Here is a 21,006-nt window from a genome sequence, read left to right as displayed (position 1 = left end):
TCGTGGTCAGGCCCCTTCCAGGATATGGTGCTCACCTGTGCAGGTACCCAGCAAGACTGGGCACACAGGAACCGTGCACATAGCCCCCGTTGCAGAGCACCCCCAGCTCACCTGTTGCTCAGGGCTGACACAGAGCACCTCAGAGCACGACTTGAACTAACAAACAGCAGCTCCAACAGGTCTGTGATACTGGGCGTCACTCTGTGCAGCCTCCCTCCACCTGGTCTTCCAGAGACTTCCACCGCAGCCAGGACACCAGGCCTCTGTCTCCACCCACCACCCCTCCTCTCCCTGACTCCTGGGTTCCTCTCATTAGGAGAGGGTCTTCTTGAAGTTGTCTCCCACTCATGGGCCAGATAAAATTATTAGAAAACAAGCCAGAGCTGCAGCCCCTTGTCTATCCTGACTCTCGGGAGCCCACACCTGTTCCTTGGACCTGGTTGCTTCATCAAGGTCCATTTTCTGCTGCTGTGATCCCCAGAGGGGCGAGGATTGGCTGACCTGGGCAGCCTGACACTGCCGGCCAGCCCTCTCCAGGTGTGCCTGGTTTGAGGTCAATATAAACACCGCTCCAGGCAGCAAGAGCCCCTTCAGTTGTGTCTGACGCCATATTCTCTGCCTCGTCAGCAGTGTCAGGGCTGGGCTGGTGGGAGGGAGTGAGGGGCCACGGTTTTTTTGGGTGGCCCGGTGTGAGTGGGGCTCTGCTGGGCTTTCTGCAGGAGTTGCCAAGCTGCCAACTGCTAAAGAAGAGGATGTGTCACCCATATCTGCTGCTGGAATTTCTCCCCGGGCAGAGGTGAGTAAGGGAAAAAGCAGTGGGGGCCGGGACAGGAGGGGTATCTCAGGCAGGGAAATGGAAAGCTTCCAGAAGAGCGCCCGGGGCCGGGACCATCCTGGCTGGCCTGCAGGCACCAAGTCGGCCTGCGTGCTGTTGCTGGTGTGGCTCTACGACCCTTCCTCTAGGCTTTCAAGTCCTTGCACACATTCAGGTGTTTTACCTGGGAAGTGTGGGAACAGTTCAGCAGCAGCTGGCCTGGAGTTCAGCTCACGTTTACTCAGAGATGCCTCAGCACGGTCCCCCAGCTTTGCAATGAGGACGCTCCTTGCGGGGGTGCTGCTGGCTGCATGGGAGATGATTACCCACCTCTGACCAACTTCAGGATTCTTTACCTGTGGAGCAAGTGCCCTGATAGGGTTTTCCTGTTTATAACTGGTGGGTTCTGTGTTTATTATTTTCTTTTTTGGTTCAAGGTAGGTTTTATTCCTCTTTTTTGTATTTATAGACAGAAGCATGGAAATAATTCATTCATATAAATACATGTATGGGAATGGAAGAACTTTTTTTTTCTGTTTTATTTTTGTATGTTTACTTATGTTTTAATTTTTAATTTTATTATTTTTATACAGCAGGTTCTTTCTGGTTATCGATTTTATACCTATGGGTGTATACAAGTCAATCCCAAACTCCCAATTCATCCCAGCACTACCCCCCCCACCCCACCCCCGACGGCTTTCCCCCCTTGGTGTCCATATGTTTGTTCTCTACATATGTGTCTCTATTTCTGCCCTGCAAAGCAGTTCATCTGTTCCATTTTTCTTGGTTCCACATATATGCATTAATATACAATATTTCTTTTTCTCTTTCTGACTTACTTCACTCTGTACGACAGTCTTTAGGTCCATCGACGTCTGTACAAATGACCCAATTTCATTCCTTTTTATGGCCGAGTAACATTCCATTTTATATATGTACCACATCTTTATCCATTCGTCTCTCTGTGTGCATTTAGGTTGCTCCCATTACCTGGCTATCGTAAATAGTGCTGCAATGAACACTGTGGTGAATGTGTCTTTTTGATTTATGTTTTTCTCTGGGCATTTGCCCAGTAGTGGGATTGCTGGATCATATGGTAATTCTATTTTTAGATTTTTAAGGAACCTCCATATTGTTCTCCATAGTGACTGTATCAATTTACATTCCCACCAATAGTGGAAGAGGGTTCCTTTTCTCCACACCCTCCCCAGCATTTGTTGTTTGTAGATTTTCCGATGATGTCCATTCTAACAGGTGTGAGGCGATTCCTCGTTGTAGTTTTGATTTGCATTTCTCTAATAATTAGTGATGTTGAGAAGCTTTTCGTGTGCTTCTTGGCCATCTCTCTCTCTTCTTGGAATCAATGTCTATTTAGATCTTCTGCCATTTTTGTATTGGGTTGTTTGGTTTTTTTACTTTTGAGCTGCATGTGCTGTTTATATATTATTGGAGATTAATCCTTTGTCTGTTGACTCATTTGCAAATATATTCTCCCATTCCGAGGGTTGTCTTTTCGTCTTGTTTTTACTTTCCTTTGCTTTGCAAAAGCTTTTATGTTTCATTAGGTCCCATTTGTTTATTTTTCTTTTTTATTGCATTACTCTAGGAGGTGGATCAAAAAAGATCTTGCTGTGATTTATGTCAGAGTATTCTTCCTATTTTCTCCTCTAAGAGTTTTATACTGTCCGGTCTTACATTAAGGTCTCTAATCCATTTTGAATTTCTTTTTCTGTATGGTGTTAGGGAGTATTCTAATTTCATTCTTTTACATTTAGCTGCCCATTTTCCCCAGAACCACTGAGTGAAGAGACTGTCTTTTCTCCATTGTATAGTCTTGCCTCCTGTGTCATAGATTATTGACCACTGGTATGTAGGTTTATCTCTGGGCTTTCTTTTTTTTTTTTCATTTTACAACTTTATTGGAGTATAATTGCTTTACAATGATGTGTTAGTTTCTGCTGTATAACAGAGTGAATCAGCTATACGTATACCACCATATCCCCTCCCTCTTGCACCTCTCTCTCACTGTCTCTATCCCAGCACTTTAGGTGTTCACAAAGCACTGAGCTGATCTCCCTGTGCTATGTGGCTTCTTCCCAGTAACTATCGATGTTACATTCGGTAATGTATATATGTACGTGCCACTCTCTCACTTTGTCCCAGCTTACCCTTCCCCCTCCCCGTGTGCTCAAGTCTTTTCTGTACGTGAGTGTCCTTAATCCTGTCCCGCCCCTAGGTTCTTCATAAACTTTTTTTTCTTTAGACTCCATATATCTGTGTTAGCACACGCTATTTGTTTTTCTCCTTCTGACTTACTTTACTGTGTAGGACAGTGTCTACATCCATCCATCTCACTACAAATAACTCAGTTTTGTTTCCTTTTATGGCTGAGTGAGATTCCATTGTATATATGTGCCAGATCTTCTTTATCCATTCATCAGTCTATGACACTTAGGTTGCTTCCATGTCCTGGCTGTTGTAAATAGAGCTGCAATGAACATTGTTGAACATAACTCTTTTTGAATTATGGTCCTCTCAGGGTAAATGCCCAGGAGTTGGATTGCTGGGTCGTATGGTACTTCTATTTTTAGTTTTTTAAGGAACCTCCATACCGTTCTCCCTAATGACTATATCAATTTACATTCCCAGCAACACTGAAAGAGTGTTCCCTTTTCTCCAATAGATGCCTCTCCAGCATTTATTTTTTGTAGATTTTTTGATGATTGCCATTCTGACTGCTGTGAGTGATACCTCACTGTAGTTTTGATTCACATTTCTGTAATGATTAGTGATGTTCAGCATCCTTTCATGTGTTTGTTGGCAACCTGTATATCGTCTTTGGAGAAATGTCTATTTAGGTTCTTCTGCCCATTCCTGGATTGGGTTGTTTGTTTTTGTGATATTGAGCTACATGAGCTGCTTGTAAATTTTGGAGATTAATCCTTTGTCATTTGCGTCATTTGAAAATATTTTCTCCCATTCTGAGGGTTGTCTTTTCGTCTTCTTTATGTGTTCCTTTGCTGTGCAAAAGCTTTTAAGTTTCATTAGGTCCCATTTGTTTATTTTTGTTTTTGTTCCCATTTCTCTAGGAGGTGGGTCAAATAGGATCTTGTTGTGATTTATGTCATAGAGTGTTCTGCCTATGTTTTCTTCTAAGAGTTTAATAGCGTCTGGTCTTTAACATTTAGATCTCTAATCTATTTGGAGTTTATTTTTGTGTATGGTGTTATGGATGTTCTAATTTCATTCTTTTACGTGTAACTGTCCAGTTTTCCCAGCACCACCTACTGAAGAGACTGTCTTTTCTCCATTGTTTATCCTTGCCTCCTTTGTCATAGATGAGTTAGCCATAGGTATGTAGGTTTATCTCTGGGATTTCTATCCTGTTCCATTGATCTATATTTCTGTTTTGGTGCCAGTACCATATAGTCTTGATTACTGAAGCTTTGTAGTATAGTCTGAAGTCAGGAAGTCTGATTCCTCCAGCTCTTTTAATTTCCCTCAAGACTGATTTGGCTATTCGGGGTGTTTTGTGTCTCCATACAAATTTTAAGATTTTTTTGTTCTAGTTCTGTAGAAAATGCCACTGATAATTTGATAGGGATTGCACTGAATCTGTAGATTGCTTTGGGTAGTATAGTCATTTTCACAACATTGGTTCTTGTAATCCAAGCATATGGTTAATACTCCCATCTGTTTATATAATCTTGGATTTCTTTCAGCAGTGTCTTATAGTTTTCTGAGTATAGGACTTTGACCTCCTTAGGTAGGTTCATTCCTACATATTTTATTCTTTTTGTTGCAATGGTGTATGGGATTGTTTCCTTAATTTCTCCTTCTGATCTTTCATTGTCAGTGTAGAGGAATGCAAGAGATTTCTGTGCATTAATTTTGTATCCTGCAACTTTACCAAATTCATTGATTAGCTCTAGTAATTTTCTAGTGTCATCTTTAAGATTCAGTATGTGTAGTATCGTGTCATTTGCAAACAGTGAAAATTTTACTTCTTTTCCAATTTGTATTGCTTTTCTTTCTTTTTTTCTCTGATTGCTGTGTGTAAGACTTCCACAACTATGTTGAATAATACTGGTGAGAGTGGACATCCTTGTCTTGTTCCTGATCTTAGAGGAAATTCTTGTAGTTTTTCACCATTGAGAATGATGTTTGTTGTGGGTTTGTCATATATGGCCTTTATTATGTTGAGGTAGATTCCCTCAGTGTTCACTTTCTGGAGACTTTTTAATCATAGATGGGTGTTGAATTTTGTCAAAATTTTTTCCTGCTTCTATTGAGATGATATTTTTTTTCTACAATTTGTTAATGTGGTGTATCACATTGATTGATTTGTGTATATTGAAGAGCCCTTGCATTCCTGGGATAGACCCCACCTGATCATGGTGTATGATCCTTTTAATGTGTCGTTCAATTCTGTTTGCTATTATTTTGTTGAGGATTGTTACATCTATATTCATCAGTAATATTGGCCTCTAATAATTTTCTTTTTCTGTAGTATCATTGTCTGGTTTTGGTATCAGTGTGATGGTGGCCTCATAGAATGAGTTTGGGAGTGTTCCTTTCCCTGCAAATTTCTGAAGAGTTTGAGAAGGTTGGGTGTTAGCTCTTGTCTAGATATTTGATAGAATTCACCTCTGATGCCATCTGGTTCTGGACTTTCGTTTGTTGGAAGATTTTTAATCACAGTTTCAATTTCATTACTTGTGATTGGTCTATTCATATTTTCTATTTATTCCTCTTTCAGTCTTGGAAGGTTATACCTTTCTAAGAATTTGTCCATTTCTTCCAGGTTGTCCATTTTATTGGCATAGAGTTGCTTGTAGAAGTCTCTTAGGATGCTTTGTATTTCTGTGGTGTCTGTTGCAACTTCTCCCTTTTCACTTCTAATTTTATTGATTTGAGTCCTCTCCCTCTTTTCCTTGAGTCTGCTTAACGATTGATCATTTTTGTTTATCTTCTCAAAGAACCAGATTTTAGTTTTATTGATCTTTGCTATTGTTTTCTTTGTTTCTATTTCATTTATTTCTGCTCTGATCTTTATGATGTCTTTCTTTCTACTAACTTTGGGTTTCTTTCTTCTTTCTCTAATTCCTTTAGGTGTAAGGTTAGATTGTTTATTTGAGAGTTTTCTGGTTTCTTGAGGTGGGCTTGTATTGCTATAAACTTCCCTCTTAGGACTGCTTTCGCTGCATCCCGTAGGTTTTGAATCGTCATGTTTTTGTTGTCATTTTTCTCTAGGTTGTTTTTGATTTCCTCTTTTCTTCCTTCAGTGATGTCTTGGTTATTTAGTGACGTATTGTTGAGCCTCCATGTGTTTCTGTTTTTTACATATTTTTTCCCTGTAATTGATTTCTAATCTCATAACCTTGTGGTCAGAACAGATGCTTGATATGATTTCAGTTTTCTTAAATTTCCTGAGGCTTTATTTGTGACCCAAGATGTGATCTATCCTGGAGAATGTTCTGCGTGAAGTTGAGAAGAACATGTAATCTGCTGTTTTTGGAAGGAATGTCCTATAGATGTCAATTAAATCTATTTGGTCTATTGTGTCATAAAGTTTGTGTTTCCTTATTAATTTTCAGTCTGGATGATCTCCATTGGTGTAAGTAAAGTGTTAAAGTCCCCTGCTATTATTGTGTTACTGTCGTTTTTCTCTTTTATAGCTGTTAGCAGTTGCCTTATGTATTGAGGTGCTCCTATGTGGGGCACATATATGTTTATAATTGTTATGTCTTCTTCTCGGATTGATCCCTTGATCATTAGGTAGTGTCCTTCCTTGTCTCTTGTAACATTCTTTATTTTAAAGTCTATTGTATCTGATGTGAGTATTGCTACTCCAGCTTCCTTTTGATTTTCATTTGCGAGGAATATCCTTTTCCATCCCCTCACTTTCAGTCTGTATGTTTCCCTAGGTCTGAAATGGGTCTCTTATAGACAGCATATATATGGATCTTGTTTTTGTATCCATTCAGCAAGACTGTGTCTTTTGTTTGGAGCATTTAATCCATTCACATTTAAGGTAAATATTGATATGTATATTCCTATTACTGTTTTCTTAATTGTTATGTGTCTGTTTTTGTAGCTTCTTTTCTTCTGTTGTGTTTCCCACTTAGATAGGTTCCTTTAGCATTTGTTGTAGAGCTGGTTTGGTGGTGCTGAGTTCTCTTAGCTTTTTCTTGTCTGTAAGGCTTTTGATTTCTCCATCGAATCTGAATGAGATCTTGCTGGGTAGAGTTCTTTTGGTTGTAGGTTCTTCCCTTTCATCACTTTAAATATATCAGCCTACTCCCTTCTGGTGTGTAGAGTTTCTGCTGAGAAATCAGCTGTTAACCTTATGGGAGTTCCCTTGTATGTTGTCATTTTTCCCTTGTGCTTTCAATAAATTTTCTTTGTCTTTAATTTTTGTCAGTTTGATTATTATGTGTCTCGGCATTTTTCTTCTTGGGTTTACCCTGCCTGGGACTCTCTGTGCTTTCTGGACTTGGGTGGCTGCTATTTCTTTTCCCATGCTAGGGAAGTTTTCGACTATAATCTCTTCAGATATTTTCTCGGGTCCTTTCTCTCTGTCTTCACCTTCTGGGATCCCTGTAATGCAAAATTTGTTGCATTTAATGTTATCCCAGAGGTCTCTTAAGCTGTCTTCATTTCTTTTCATTCTTTTTTCTTTATTCTTTTCTGCAGCAGTGAATTCCACCTTTCTGTCTCCAGGCCAGTTATCCGTTCTTCTGCCTCAGTTAGTCTACTATTGATTCCTTCTAGTGTATTTTTGTGTGTGTGTGTGTGTGTGTGTGTGTGTGTGTGTGGTACACGGGCCTCTCACTTTTGTGACCTCTCCCATTGTGGAGCACAGGCTCTGGATGCGCAGGCTCAGCGGCCATGGCTCACAGGCCCAGCCGCTCCGTGGCATGTGGGATCTTACCAGACCAGGGCACGAACCCATGTCCCCTGCATCGGCAGGTGGACTCTCAACCGCTGCACCACCAGGGAATCCCCCTTCTAGTGTATTTTTCATTTCAGTTATTGTATTGTTCATCTCTGTTTGTTTGTTCTTTAGTTCTTCTAGGTCTTTGTTAACTATTTCTTGCATCTTCTCGATCTTTGCCTCCATTCCTTTTCCAAGGTCTTGGGTCATCTTCACTATCATTATTCTGAATTCTTTTTCTGGAAGGTTGCCTATCTCCACCTCATTTAGTTGTTTTTCTGGGGTTTTATCTTGTTCCTTCATCTGGTACAAATTCCTCTGCCTTTTCATTTTGTCTATCTTTCTGTGCATGTGGTTCTCCATCCACAGGCTGAAGAACTGTAGTTCTTCTTGCTTCTGCTGTCTGCTCTCTGCTGGATGAGTCTATCTTAGAGGCTTGTGCAGCATTCCTGATGTGAGGGGCTGGTGGTGGGTAGAGCTGGGTGTTGCTCTGGTGGGCAGAGCTCAATAAAACTTTAATCCGTTTGTCTGCTGATGCATGGGGCAGAGTTCCCTCTCTGTTTGTTGTTTGGCCTGAGGCGACCCAGAACTGTGACCTACCTGGCTCTTTGGTGGGGCTACCTGCGGACTCTGGGAGGGCTCACGCTAAGGAGGACTTCCCAGAACTTCTGCTGCCAGTGTCCTTGTCCACACGGTGAGCCCCAGTCACCCCCCGCCTCTGCAGGAGACCCTCTAAAAGTAGCAGGTAGGTCTTCTCAGTCTCCTGTGGGGTCACTGCTCCTTCCCTTGGGTCCTGATGTGCACACTACTGTGTGTGTCCTCCAAGAGTGGAGTCTCTGTTGTGACTCTACGTCTCTGAGTGGGATTGAGACTCTGAAACTCTGAGTGGAGTCTCACAGACTCTGTGTCCTGTGAAACTTCGATGATTTGTGGTTCTAGAAATCTTATAGGAGATGGTCCACAGCAGGTGAAGCTAATGCTGTCAGTGGACGTGGTGAAGCCAAAGATCTGCAGGTCAGACTAAAGGTGCCAATGTACATTCAGGACAAAACAATCTCATGTGAATGTAGTTCAGGCAGGTTTAACATAAATACAGTCAGGTTAATGCCTAACATCTTCTATCTTGTGCCTCCCCTCAGGGACCCCCTCCTCAGTTCCTGAGGCTCCTGTAACTCATGTACAGTGGAAGGGAGACTGGGCTCTGTCCAGTCTGAGCCCTGAGTTACCCTGTGTGTATCTTAGGATACTTTGTATTTCTGTGGTGTCTGTTGTAACATCATCGCTTTCATTTCTGGTTTATTTGGGCCCTCTCTTTTTTTAAAAAAACATACTACTATTGTCTTTTATTCTTTACAGAAGCTAAAAAAATGTTTGATCTATTACCCTTACTCTATGTGTAGGCTTTTCAGTGAGATGTTTACTTTTGTTTGTTTTCTTGTTACTATCAGAAATTAGTGAGACTTCTTTTAAGCTTAAGTAAATTCTTTCAACATTGCATATACGGCTGGTTTATTAGTGATGAACTCTTTCAGCTTTTGCTCGTTTGGGAAACTCTTGATCTCTCCTTCAATTCTTTCTTTCCTCCATAAATTTATTTATTTATTTATTTATGTTTGGCTGTATTAGGTTTTCATTGCAGCGCGTGGACTCCTCTCTAGTTGTGGCAAGTGGAGGCTACTCTTCGTTGTGGTGCATGGGCCATTGTGGTGCATGGGCTTCTCATTGCAGTGGCTCTCCTTGTTGTGCAACATGGGCTCTAGGTGCTCAGGCTTCAGTAGTTGTGGCTAGCAGGCTCAGTAGTTGTGTCTCGTGGGCTCTAGAGCACAGGCTCAGTAGTTGTTGCACACAGGCTTAGTTGCTCCGTGGCATGTGGGATCTTCCTGGATCAGGGCTCAAACCCACGTCCCCTGCATTGGCAGGCAGATTCTCAACCAGTGTGACATCGGGGAAGCCCTCTCCTGCAATTCTGAATAATAATCTTGCTGGTAGAGTATTCCTGTTGTAGACTTTTTCTTTTTAGCCCATTGATTATATCCTGTCATTCTCTCCTAGTCTGAAAATTGTGCTGAGAAGTCATCTGACAGTCTTATGGGAATACCTTGAACATAACTAGACCCTTTTATTTCACTGCCTCTGTGATCACTCTTTAAATTTAAAAATTTTTGGAGCTTTATAATATGTCTTGGTGTGGACCTGTTTGTCTGCATCTTGTTTGGGACTCTGTTTTTCCTGGACTTGGATGTGTGTTTCTTTCCCCAGGTTAGGAAAGTTATCAGGTACTCTATCCTCCAATAAGTTATCTGCCCGTTTCTCTCTTCTCGTCGTTCTGGGGCCCCTGTAATGCTCATGTTAATATTCTTGATGTTGTCTCAGAGGTCCCTTTACGTATACTCTTAATTGCTTTTACTTTGTGCTATTCAGTTTGGGTGATTTTCACTGCTACGTTTTCCATTTCACTGATCTGTTTTTCTGTATCATACAGTATAATGTGGCTTCTCTCATGTACGTGTGTGTGTGTGTGTGTGTGTGTGTGTGTGTTTTAATCTCTTTTATTGTATTGTTCACTGTTTGGTTCTTTTTGACATGTTATTACTCCGTTGAAATTCTCACTGTGTCCATCTATTCTTCTCCTGACGTGGGTGAGCGTCTTTATAATCATTACTGTGAACACTTTTTTTTATCGGGTAGAATGCTTATCCCCGTTTTATTCAGTTCTTTTTCTGATGTCGTGTCTTGTTACTTCATTTGTAACATATTCCTCTATTTCCTTATGTTTCCTAATTATCTGTGCATCTTTATTCGTTAGGTTCAGGTTGTTACATTCCCGGGTCTCAGAGAAGTGACCTTATATAGGAGATGACTGATAGGGCCCAGCAGCACATTGTCCTCTGGCCATGAGAGCCACATGCTCCAGGGGTGTCCCCTGTGTGGGCTGCACACACCTTTCTCTTACGGCAGGGTCAACTGCTGTAGACAAGCTGGTAGGTGGTATTGGACTCTGGCCTAAATGGCTGTGAGCCCCTGCAGTATGTGATTGCTTGCCATGGGTGTGCTGATATCCAAGGCAGCCCTCCATTATGGGTGGCTGTGTGGTGCTCCAGGTGCACAGGCGGACAGCGTAGGCCCCCAGTGTGTCTGGTTGTGAGGGCTTCTGGTGCAGGAGTGTTATGGGCGTGGTGGTAAATGGGGCAGGCCCCTGATTCTAATCAGTTCCAGGGAAGACTCTAAAATGTTGCTTGCCAATGTCTCAGTTCCTAGTGGGAGTCCCAGTTGCCTCTTGCCTTTCCAAGAAGCTCTCCGAGATTAGCAAGTGGGTCTGGCACACGTCTTTCACTCTGTTGGCTCTGCACAGGGACTGAGAACATGTGAGATTTGTGTGTGCCCTATGAGAGCAGTCTCAGTTTCCTTTAGTCTCCAGATTTCCTGAAAATAAGCCCTGCAAGTTTTCAAAGCCAGACCTGCTGTGTTCTTTTCTTCCACTGTAGGAACCCTGGGCTGAGCAGCCCAATGCCAGGCTCATACCCTTCCCTCCATGTGGAGGACGTATGCCGTTGTGCTATCTTCCAGCTGTGGGTCACTGTGCTCCATGTGTGGGTTCCAATTAGACTGTGTTTCCAGTCCTCCTACCTGCCTTGTGGTTTCTCCTTCCTTATACCTTTACTTGTGGAAAACGTTCCCTGCTAGTCTTCAGAGATAATTTCCTTCCGTGTATGCCGTCCATTCATCCTAACACGTACACTAACAAACAGCACTAACCCGCACTGCTTTTCTCGGGCTCCAGATTGCAAAGCAACCGTTTCGCACCACTCTTCTAGTCTAGTGTCCCTTCAGGCGGCTATTAGAAGAGGTAGACTTCGTGGGTGTGGGTGTGTGCGTGTGTGTGCGCGTGCGTGTGTTGTCGTGCACTACGGTTAGACAAAGAAGAAGTCCCTTCGTGGGATGCAGAGTGACTCCATTTAGGTCTGGGGTCCTGCTCTGGCTGAAGTCATTGTGTCCAGGAGCCAAGGTCCCATTGGACCAAACGGCCACTTCCGTGTGTGAGTTCAGGCCTGTGGTTCGTAGAAGAGGGACAGTGGGCCTGGAGTCCCTCAGGTGGCTCTCATGTGCTTGAATTCCCATTCCCCTGTAAGTAAGTTACGAGTTACTAATGTGGCCCAACTGATCCGGGCAATGCTTCATTCCTACAGAGAATTCTGTAGTGCTCTTAGTGGACGACCCAAAAATCAAGCAAACCTTTCTGTTTCCGACCAGGTTGTGTGTTCAAAGTGCTCTGGGATCCAACCCAGGACCTACCTGTACATAGAGATTCGCCTCTGCATTTCTGCACAGCTCAGGGGAATTGCCTCCTGTTTTCAGGTGAGCCCTCCAGGCATTAGGATACAGTTTGCACATTTCCTCTTTCGCTTCAGTTGCAAGTGCGCTCTGTGCGCTCTGCTCAAACACACACCTGGAACAGAACGTGAGGCCCAAACTGTTATTTCAATGTGTCCTTTGCACGTTCAGCCAAGGGCCGCCCTCACCTTACGCTCACCCCCTACTCTCATCCTCAGCCGTCCCCGTTCCGAACCCTAAACTTCTCCTAACCCATCCACGGACCCTGACCTGTACCCTAATCCGGGGTCATTTCCTAAACCCTACCCAGTCCCTAACCCCGACATGTCGTACGCTAGCTAACCTGGATCCGAAACTCTGCCCATTCCCTCATCCTAACCGTGACCCTTACCCAAACTGTACCCTAACCCTTAACCCATGCCCTAACTTGCATCCTAGTCGTAACCAGGACACTAAGCCACACCTCACACCTTCAACCGTACCCAAGTCCAACCCATACACGAACGCTCACCCCGACACTAACCCGGTGTCCCCGTCCCGTCGCTGTATCCTCCTCCTGAGCAACATACTAATCCTACCCCGTCCCCGTCCCCTAACCCTGCCACCGACACTGCCCCGTGCCCTACGCCTAAGCAAAGACCCTTGCCCTAACTAACTCTTAGCCAAAGCATCCCCTACCCTGCACCCCAATCCATGCCCGTTCCCTAAGCCTGATCCATAAACTCATCCTAACCCGTTGTCGTACCCTTACCTGTACCCTAAACCAAACCATATCTGTTCCCTAACCGTCCCCTGATCCTAGCCCGAGCCTGTGCCAACTCCTCATCGTGGTACCCTAAGCTGCACCCGTTGTGTCACCTTAACCCTAACCCGATCCTCGCCCGCCCGAACCCTTACCCTTACCCTTACCCTGACGCGGACGCTCACCCGCCACCGTTGCCGTCGCCTCAAGCGTCCCCGTGCCCTCGCCCTCGCCCTCGCCCTCGCCCTCGCCCTAAGCCGTCCATTCATCCTAACACGTACACTAACCCGTACTGCTTTTCTCGGGCTCCAGATTGCAAAGCAACCGTTTCGCACCACTCTTCTAGTCTAGTGTCCCTTCAGGCGGCTATTAGAAGAGGTAGACTTCATGGGTGTGGGTGTGTGCGTGTGTGTGCGTGTGCGTGTGTTGTCGTGCACTACGGTTAGACCAAGAAGAAGTCCCTTCGTGGGATGCAGAGTGACTCCATTTAGGTCTGGGGTCCTGCTCTGGCTGAAGTCATTGTGTCCAGGAGCCAAGGTCCCATTGGACCAAACGGCCGCTTCCGTGTGTGAGTTCAGGCCTGTGGTTCGTAGAAGAGGGACAGTGGGCCTGGAGTCCCTCAGGTGGCTCTCGTGTGCTTGAATTCCCATTCCCCTGTAAGTAAGTTACGAGTTACTAATGTGGCCCAACTGATCCGGGCAATGCTTCATTCCTACAGAGAATTCTGTAGTGCTCTTAGTGGACGACCCAAAAATCAAGCAAACCTTTCTGTTTCCGACCAGGTTGTGTGTTCAAAGTGCTCTGGGATCCAACCCAGGACCTACCTGTACATAGAGATTCGCCTCTGCACTTCTGCACAGCTCAGGGGAATTGCCTCCTGTTTTCAGGTGAGCCCTCCGGGCATTAGGATACAGTTTGCACATTTCCTCTTTCGCTCCAGTTGCAAGTGCGCTCTGTGCGCTCTGCTCAAACACACACCTGGAACAGAACGTGAGGCCCAAACTGTTATTTCAATGTGTCCTTTGCACGTTCAGCCAAGGGCCGCCCGCACCTTACGCTCACCCCCTACTCTCATCCTCAGCCGTCCCCGTTCCGAACCCTAAACTTCTCCTAACCCGTCCACGGACCCTGACCTGTACCCTAATCCGGGGTCATTCCCTAAACCCTACCCAGTCCCTAACCCCGACATGTCGTACGCTAGCTAACCTGGATCCGAAACTCTGCCCATTCCCTCATCCTAACCGTGACCCTTACCCAAACTGTACCCTAACCCTTAACCCATGCCCTAACTTGCATCCTAGTCGTAACCAGGACACTAAGCCACACCTCACACCTTCAACCGTACCCAAGTCCAACCCATACACGAACGCTCACCCCGACACTAACCCGGTGTCCCCGTCCCGTCGCTGTATCCTCCTCCTGAGCAACATACTAATCCTACCCCGTCCCCGTCCCCTAACCCTGCCACCGACACTGCCCCGTGCCCTACGCCTAAGCAAAGACCCTTGCCCTAACTAACTCTTAGCCAAAGCATCCCCTACCCTGCACCCCAATCCATGCCCGTTCCCTAAGCCTGATCCATAAACTCATCCTAACCCGTTGTCGTACCCTTACCTGTACCCTAAACCAAACCATATCTGTTCCCTAACCGTCCCCTGATCCTAGCCCGAGCCTGTGCCAACTCCTCATCGTGGTACCCTAAGCTGCACCCGTTGCGTCACCTTAACCCTAACCCGATCCTCGCCCGCCCGAACCCTTACCCTTACCCTTACCCTGACGCGGACGCTCACCCGCCACCGTTGCCGTCGCCTCAAGCGTCCCCGTGCCCTCGCCCTCGCCCTCGCCCTAAGCCGTCCATTCATCCTAACACGTACACTAACCCGTACTGCTTTTCTCGGGCTCCAGATTGCAAAGCAACCGTTTCGCACCACTCTTCTAGTCTAGTGTCCCTTCAGGCGGCTATTAGAAGAGGTAGACTTCGTGGGTGTGGGTGTGTGCGTGTGTGTGCGCGTGCGTGTGTTGTCGTGCACTACGGTTAGACCAAGAAGAAGTCCCTTCGTGGGATGCAGAGTGACTCCATTTAGGTCTGGGGTCCTGCTCTGGCTGAAGTCATTGTGTCCAGGAGCCAAGGTCCCATTGGACCAAACGGCCGCTTCCGTGTGTGAGTTCAGGCCTGTGGTTCGTAGAAGAGGGACAGTGGGCCTGGAGTCCCTCAGGTGGCTCTCGTGTGCTTGAATTCCCATTCCCCTGTAAGTAAGTTACGAGTTACTAATGTGGCCCAACTGATCCGGGCAATGCTTCATTCCTACAGAGAATTCTGTAGTGCTCTTAGTGGACGACCCAAAAATCAAGCAAACCTTTCTGTTTCCGACCAGGTTGTGTGGTCAAAGTGCTCTGGGATCCAACCCAGGACCTACCTGTACATAGAGATTCGCCTCTGCACTTCTGCACAGCTCAGGGGAATTGCCTCCTGTTTTCAGGTGAGCCCTCCGGGCATTAGGATACAGTTTGCACATTTCCTCTTTCGCTTCAGTTGCAAGTGCGCTCTGTGCGCTCTGCTCAAACACACACCTGGAACAGAACGTGAGGCCCAAACTGTTATTTCAATGTGTCCTTTGCACGTTCAGCCAAGGGCCGCCCGCACCTTACGCTCACCCCCTACTCTCATCCTCAGCCGTCCCCGTTCCGAACCCTAAACTTCTCCTAACCCGTCCACGGACCCTGACCTGTACCCTAATCCGGGGTCATTCCCTAAACCCTACCCAGTCCCTAACCCCGACATGTCGTACGCTAGCTAACCTGGATCCGAAACTCTGCCCATTCCCTCATCCTAACCGTGACCCTTACCCAAACTGTACCCTAACCCTTAACCCATGCCCTAACTTGCATCCTAGTCGTAACCAGGACACTAAGCCACACCTCACACCTTCAACCGTACCCAAGTCCAACCCATACACGAACGCTCACCCCGACACTAACCCGGTGTCCCCGTCCCGTCGCTGTATCCTCCTCCTGAGCAACATACTAATCCTACCCCGTCCCCGTCCCCTAACCCTGCCACCGACACTGCCCCGTGCCCTACGCCTAAGCAAAGACCCTTGCCCTAACTAACTCTTAGCCAAAGCATCCCCTACCCTGCACCCCAATCCATGCCCGTTCCCTAAGCCTGATCCATAAACTCATCCTAACCCGTTGTCGTACCCTTACCTGTACCCTAAACCAAACCATATCTGTTCCCTAACCGTCCCCTGATCCTAGCCCGAGCCTGTGCCAACTCCTCATCGTGGTACCCTAAGCTGCACCCGTTGCGTCACCTTAACCCTAACCCGATCCTCGCCCGCCCGAACCCTTACCCTTACCCTTACCCTTACCCTGACGCGGACGCTCACCCGCCACCGTTGCCGTCGCCTCAAGCGTCCCCGTGCCCTCGCCCTCGCCCTCGCCCTCGCCCTCAGCCGTCCATTCATCCTAACACGTACACTAACCCGTACTGCTTTTCTCGGGCTCCAGATTGCAAAGCAACCGTTTCGCACCACTCTTCTAGTCTAGTGTCCCTTCAGGCGGCTATTAGAAGAGGTAGACTTCATGGGTGTGGGTGTGTGCGTGTGTGTGCGTGTGCGTGTGTTGTCGTGCACTACGGTTAGACCAAGAAGAAGTCCCTTCGTGGGATGCAGAGTGACTCCATTTAGGTCTGGGGTCCTGCTCTGGCTGAAGTCATTGTGTCCAGGAGCCAAGGTCCCATTGGACCAAACGGCCGCTTCCGTGTGTGAGTTCAGGCCTGTGGTTCGTAGAAGAGGGACAGTGGGCCTGGAGTCCCTCAGGTGGCTCTCGTGTGCTTGAATTCCCATTCCCCTGTAAGTAAGTTACGAGTTACTAATGTGGCCCAACTGATCCGGGCAATGCTTCATTCCTACAGAGAATTCTGTAGTGCTCTTAGTGGACGACCCAAAAATCAAGCAAACCTTTCTGTTTCCGACCAGGTTGTGTGGTCAAAGTGCTCTGGGATCCAACCCAGGACCTACCTGTACATAGAGATTCGCCTCTGCACTTCTGCACAGCTCAGGGGAATTGCCTCCTGTTTTCAGGTGAGCCCTCCGGGCATTAGGATACAGTTTGCACATTTCCTCTTTCGCTTCAGTTGCAAGTGCGCTCTGTGCGCTCTGCTCAAACACACACCTGGAACAGAACGTGAGGCCCAAACTGTTATTTCAATGTGTCCTTTGCACGTTCAGCCAAGGGCCGCCCGCACCTTACGCTCACCCCCTACTCTCATCCTCAGCCGTCCCCGTTCCGAAACCTAAACTTCTCCTAACCCGTCCACGGACCCTGACCTGTACCCTAATCCGGGGTCATTCCCTAAACCCTACCCAGTCCCTAACCCCGACATGTCGTATGCTAGCTAACCTGGATCCGAAACTCTGCCCATTCCCTCATTCTAACCGTGACCCTTACCCAAACTGTACCCTAACCCTTAACCCATGCCCTAACTTGCATCCTAGTCGTAACCAGGACACTAAGCCACACCTCACACCTTCAACCGTACCCAAGTCCAACCCATACACGAACGCTCACCCCGACACTAACCCGGTGTCCCCGTCCCGTCGCTGTATCCTCCTCCTGAGCAACATACTAATCCTACCCCGTCCCCGTCCCCTAACCCTGCCACCGACACTGCCCCGTGCCCTACGCCTAAGCAAAGACCCTTGCCCTAACTAACTCTTAGCCAAAGCATCCCCTACCCTGCACCCCAATCCATGCCCGTTCCCTAAGCCTGATCCATAAACTCATCCTAACCCGTTGTCGTACCCTTACCTGTACCCTAAACCAAACCATATCTGTTCCCTAACCGTCCCCTGATCCTAGCCCGAGCCTGTGCCAACTCCTCATCGTGGTACCCTAAGCTGCACCCGTTGCGTCACCTTAACCCTAACCCGATCCTCGCCCGCCCGAACCCTTACCCTTACCCTTACCCTTACCCTGACGCGGACGCTCACCCGCCACCGTTGCCGTCGCCTCAAGCGTCCCCGTGCCCTCGCCCTCGCCCTCGCCCTCGCCCTCGCCCTAAGCCGTCCATTCATCCTAACACGTACACTAACCCGTACTGCTTTTCTCGGGCTCCAGATTGCAAAGCAACCGTTTCGCACCACTCTTCTAGTCTAGTGTCCCTTCAGGCGGCTATTAGAAGAGGTAGACTTCGTGGGTGTGGGTGTGTGCGTGTGTGTGCACGTGCGTGTGTTGTCGTGCACTACGGTTAGACCAAGAAGAAGTCCCTTCGTGGGATGCAGAGTGACTCCATTTAGGTCTGGGGTCCTGCTCTGGCTGAAGTCATTTTGTCCAGGAGCCAAGGTCCCATTGGACCAAACGGCCGCTTCCGTGTGTGAGTTCAGGCCTGTGGTTCGTAGAAGAGGGACAGTGGGCCTGGAGTCCCTCAGGTGGCTCTCGTGTGCTTGAATTCCCATTCCCCTGTAAGTAAGTTACGAGTTACTAATGTGGCCCAACTGATCCGGGCAATGCTTCATTCCTACAGAGAATTCTGTAGTGCTCTTAGTGGACGACCCAAAAATCAAGCAAACCTTTCTGTTTCCGACCAGGTTGTGTGGTCAAAGTGCTCTGGGATCCAACCCAGGACCTACCTGTACATAGAGATTCGCCTCTGCACTTCTGCACAGCTCAGGGGAATTGCCTCCTGTTTTCAGGTGAGCCCTCCGGGCATTAGGATACAGTTTGCACATTTCCTCTTTCGCTTCAGTTGCAAGTGCGCTCTGTGTGCTCTGCTCAAACACACACCTGGAACAGAACGTGAGGCCCAAACTGTTATTTCAATGTGTCCTTTGCACGTTCAGCCAAGGGCCGCCCGCACCTTACGCTCACCCCCTACTCTCATCCTCAGCCGTCCCCGTTCCAAACCCTAAACTTCTCCTAACCCGTCCACGGACCCTGACCTGTACCCTAATCCGGGGTCATTCCCTAAACCCTACCCAGTCCCTAACCCCGACATGTGGTACGCTAGCTAACCTGGATCCGAAACTCTGCCCATTCCCTCATCCTAACCGTGACCCTTACCCAAACTGTGAATCGCCTTTGGAGTGTCAGTGCAAATACTGGGACCACTTTATATGGAACAATGCAAGAATGCCATCCAGGTAGGATAAACTACGGTCACCAAATGGCTTGGCCCACCACCACATCTGGCCAAGATACTGGCGGTATCTAAACACCTGGAAATCAGCAGCCCAAAAGGCCACCTCCCTCCTAAATGATAAGGACCCCACGTGGTGATCCTAACCCCCAACCATGCCCTGAAGTTGCAGGGTTTGCTCCGTGGGCACACTGACATCGAGGGAGGAGGCCCTCCATCTCCAACCTCCAGAGAGGTAACTAGGGGCTACGGGGCACCATGATGACTCGTGTGACCATTACTTGACGTGGAGTTTCTCCCATAAAACAGCAAGAGTGTGTCCCAAAACAGTAGACTACTGCTTGTAGGACTTACTGCACCCAGAAGGGAGCTAATTATCTAGGTGGGGGAATATATATCACGCTGTCACCATAGAAAAGCCTACAGACACCGTGATGATGGTGGCCAATAAGACCGGCTGGACTCCTGTTTACTTCAAAAGGCTGTTGACTCAGTGGTCATCATGGTCCTTGATCACCAGTGACCCTGGGCCGTCGGGGAGTAGAGCGGATATGGTCCTAACACCTGGTGCTGTTTTTTCTTTAATTCAGGTGCCGAACTGAAGAAAGCGCAGACTACTGGTCAGAGCATCTAGGCTGGCAGAAACGGTCAGCCTAAGGTGGCCGAACAAATGTGGGGCAGGGTGAAACTGCACCCCACAGCGTCACTGCACATTTCCTTCCTGGACCCTTAAAGGTCATTAGAATCTATAACACTTCCAATGCTGGTACTCAGGCGGACGAGCAGGGAGGCAGGAGACCTGACGACAATCAACGTCACCTGGAGGCTGCTGTGGAGAAGTTCTGACACTCGCCCCCGGTATGAGGGCTCCTAACTCAGCACTCAGCAGTTACAAAGGAAGGGTCTGCACCCTCAGCCCTCCAGGAATGAGGAACGGGACAAAAGGCAGAAGAGGGCTTTGTCCCAGGCAAAGCCCATTAAAAATCCCTGGGAGATAAAAAGAGAATCTGGGCAATAAAATAAAGTCTAACCTTTTTTATCCTTTGCACTTTGTGTAATTTCACGTGCTCCTAGGGTCCCGCATGCGGAGGTTCCACAACCGGCACTTCAGACCAGATTTCCTAGTGCAGAATGCCTGGGTCGACAGCTCAGCTCCTGGGACGCAGTGCAGACTCCATGATATAGAGCCTGAACTGCAGCCAACCCGGCCCTCCAGAGCTCCGCCCCCTCCCTCCCACTGACTCTGACAGGATCTCTACACAGCAGCCCAGCCCGCAGCCCACGGGGTAGCACATGCTCTCACCTCTCCATTCTCTGATCAAAATGTAAAGTTACCTTTGCTTCTGAACCAAACTCAGTCTCGATCTGTTGGCTCCAATGACACTGGGCAGGCGGACACTTGTTGGGGTCCACTCTGGAGGATCAGTAACAGAAATTGAGAACACTGTAACTTCAATGAACAGATGTGTGAGCAAACCTGTAATTAACACAGAACAGTGTATAAGGCTCGGGTAAAATAAGATGTTTCTAACATTTCCATTTGATATTTCCATCACTTTTTTATAAGCAAGTTCAGTGAAAAGGTTTGTCTTCTTTTTCAGGTCAACATTAGAGAAACGAAGTGATTTATTTCCAAGGATGTACATCTAATAATCTTGGTTAAATCTTCAATCTTGTTTTAAATGCTTTTGCATTGAAAATGATACCTCTCTTTCAGCTCCCCCATTTCTGAGAAGTATAAAATCTTATAATTTATTATTACCGAAGGGGAAAGGTGGGAGGAGGGATAAATTAACAGTTTGGGCTTAACACATACACACTGCTATGTATAAAATAGATCATCAACAAGGAACTACTATATAGCACAGGGAACTACACTCAATATTTTGCAATAACCTATAAGGGGAAATAATCTGAAAAAGCATAGGTGTTTTTATTGACATCATCTATCAATGACAGTTAAAATGGAACCTAAGGGAAGCCGGTGGTGAGTGCTTCTGACCCTGAAGACTTCAATCATCTAAAGATTGGACTCTGCCTAC

The 21,006-nt window shown here is 47.1% G+C and overlaps 1 protein-coding gene across 1 annotated transcript; it reads left to right on the top strand.

Annotated features, from left to right (window-relative positions):
- The first annotated feature begins 853 nt into the window (after nucleotides 1–853).
- Nucleotides 854–20,205, top strand: LOC116748567. Its single transcript, XM_032621708.1, has 8 exons — nucleotides 854–937; nucleotides 8,691–8,826; nucleotides 12,003–12,107; nucleotides 13,608–13,712; nucleotides 15,201–15,305; nucleotides 16,806–16,910; nucleotides 18,417–18,521; nucleotides 20,039–20,205. The coding sequence occupies exons 1-8, from the start codon at nucleotides 854–856 to the stop codon at nucleotides 20,203–20,205; spliced, it is 912 nt and encodes a 303-aa protein (XP_032477599.1).
- Nucleotides 20,206–21,006: the final 801 nt, after the last annotated feature.

This window comes from Phocoena sinus, chromosome 2, assembly GCF_008692025.1.
Source record: "Phocoena sinus isolate mPhoSin1 chromosome 2, mPhoSin1.pri, whole genome shotgun sequence".
Classification (NCBI taxonomy): domain Eukaryota; kingdom Metazoa; phylum Chordata; class Mammalia; order Artiodactyla; family Phocoenidae; genus Phocoena; species Phocoena sinus.
Note: the sequence above shows the minus strand (reverse complement) of the source record. Positions and strands in the feature narration are given on the sequence as shown.

Excerpts from the sequence above, each read along its gene's own strand:
- LOC116748567 (XM_032621708.1), top strand. The coding sequence starts at position 854 with ATGGAAAGCTTCCAGAAGAGCGCCCGGGGCCGGGACCATCCTGGCTGG. Across the intron at positions 8,827-12,002 it reads CTCATGTGAATGTAGTTCAG|GTTGTGTGTTCAAAGTGCTC; the intron begins GCAGGTTTAACA and ends GTTTCCGACCAG. Across the intron at positions 16,911-18,416 it reads GAATTGCCTCCTGTTTTCAG|GTTGTGTGGTCAAAGTGCTC; the intron begins GTGAGCCCTCCG and ends GTTTCCGACCAG.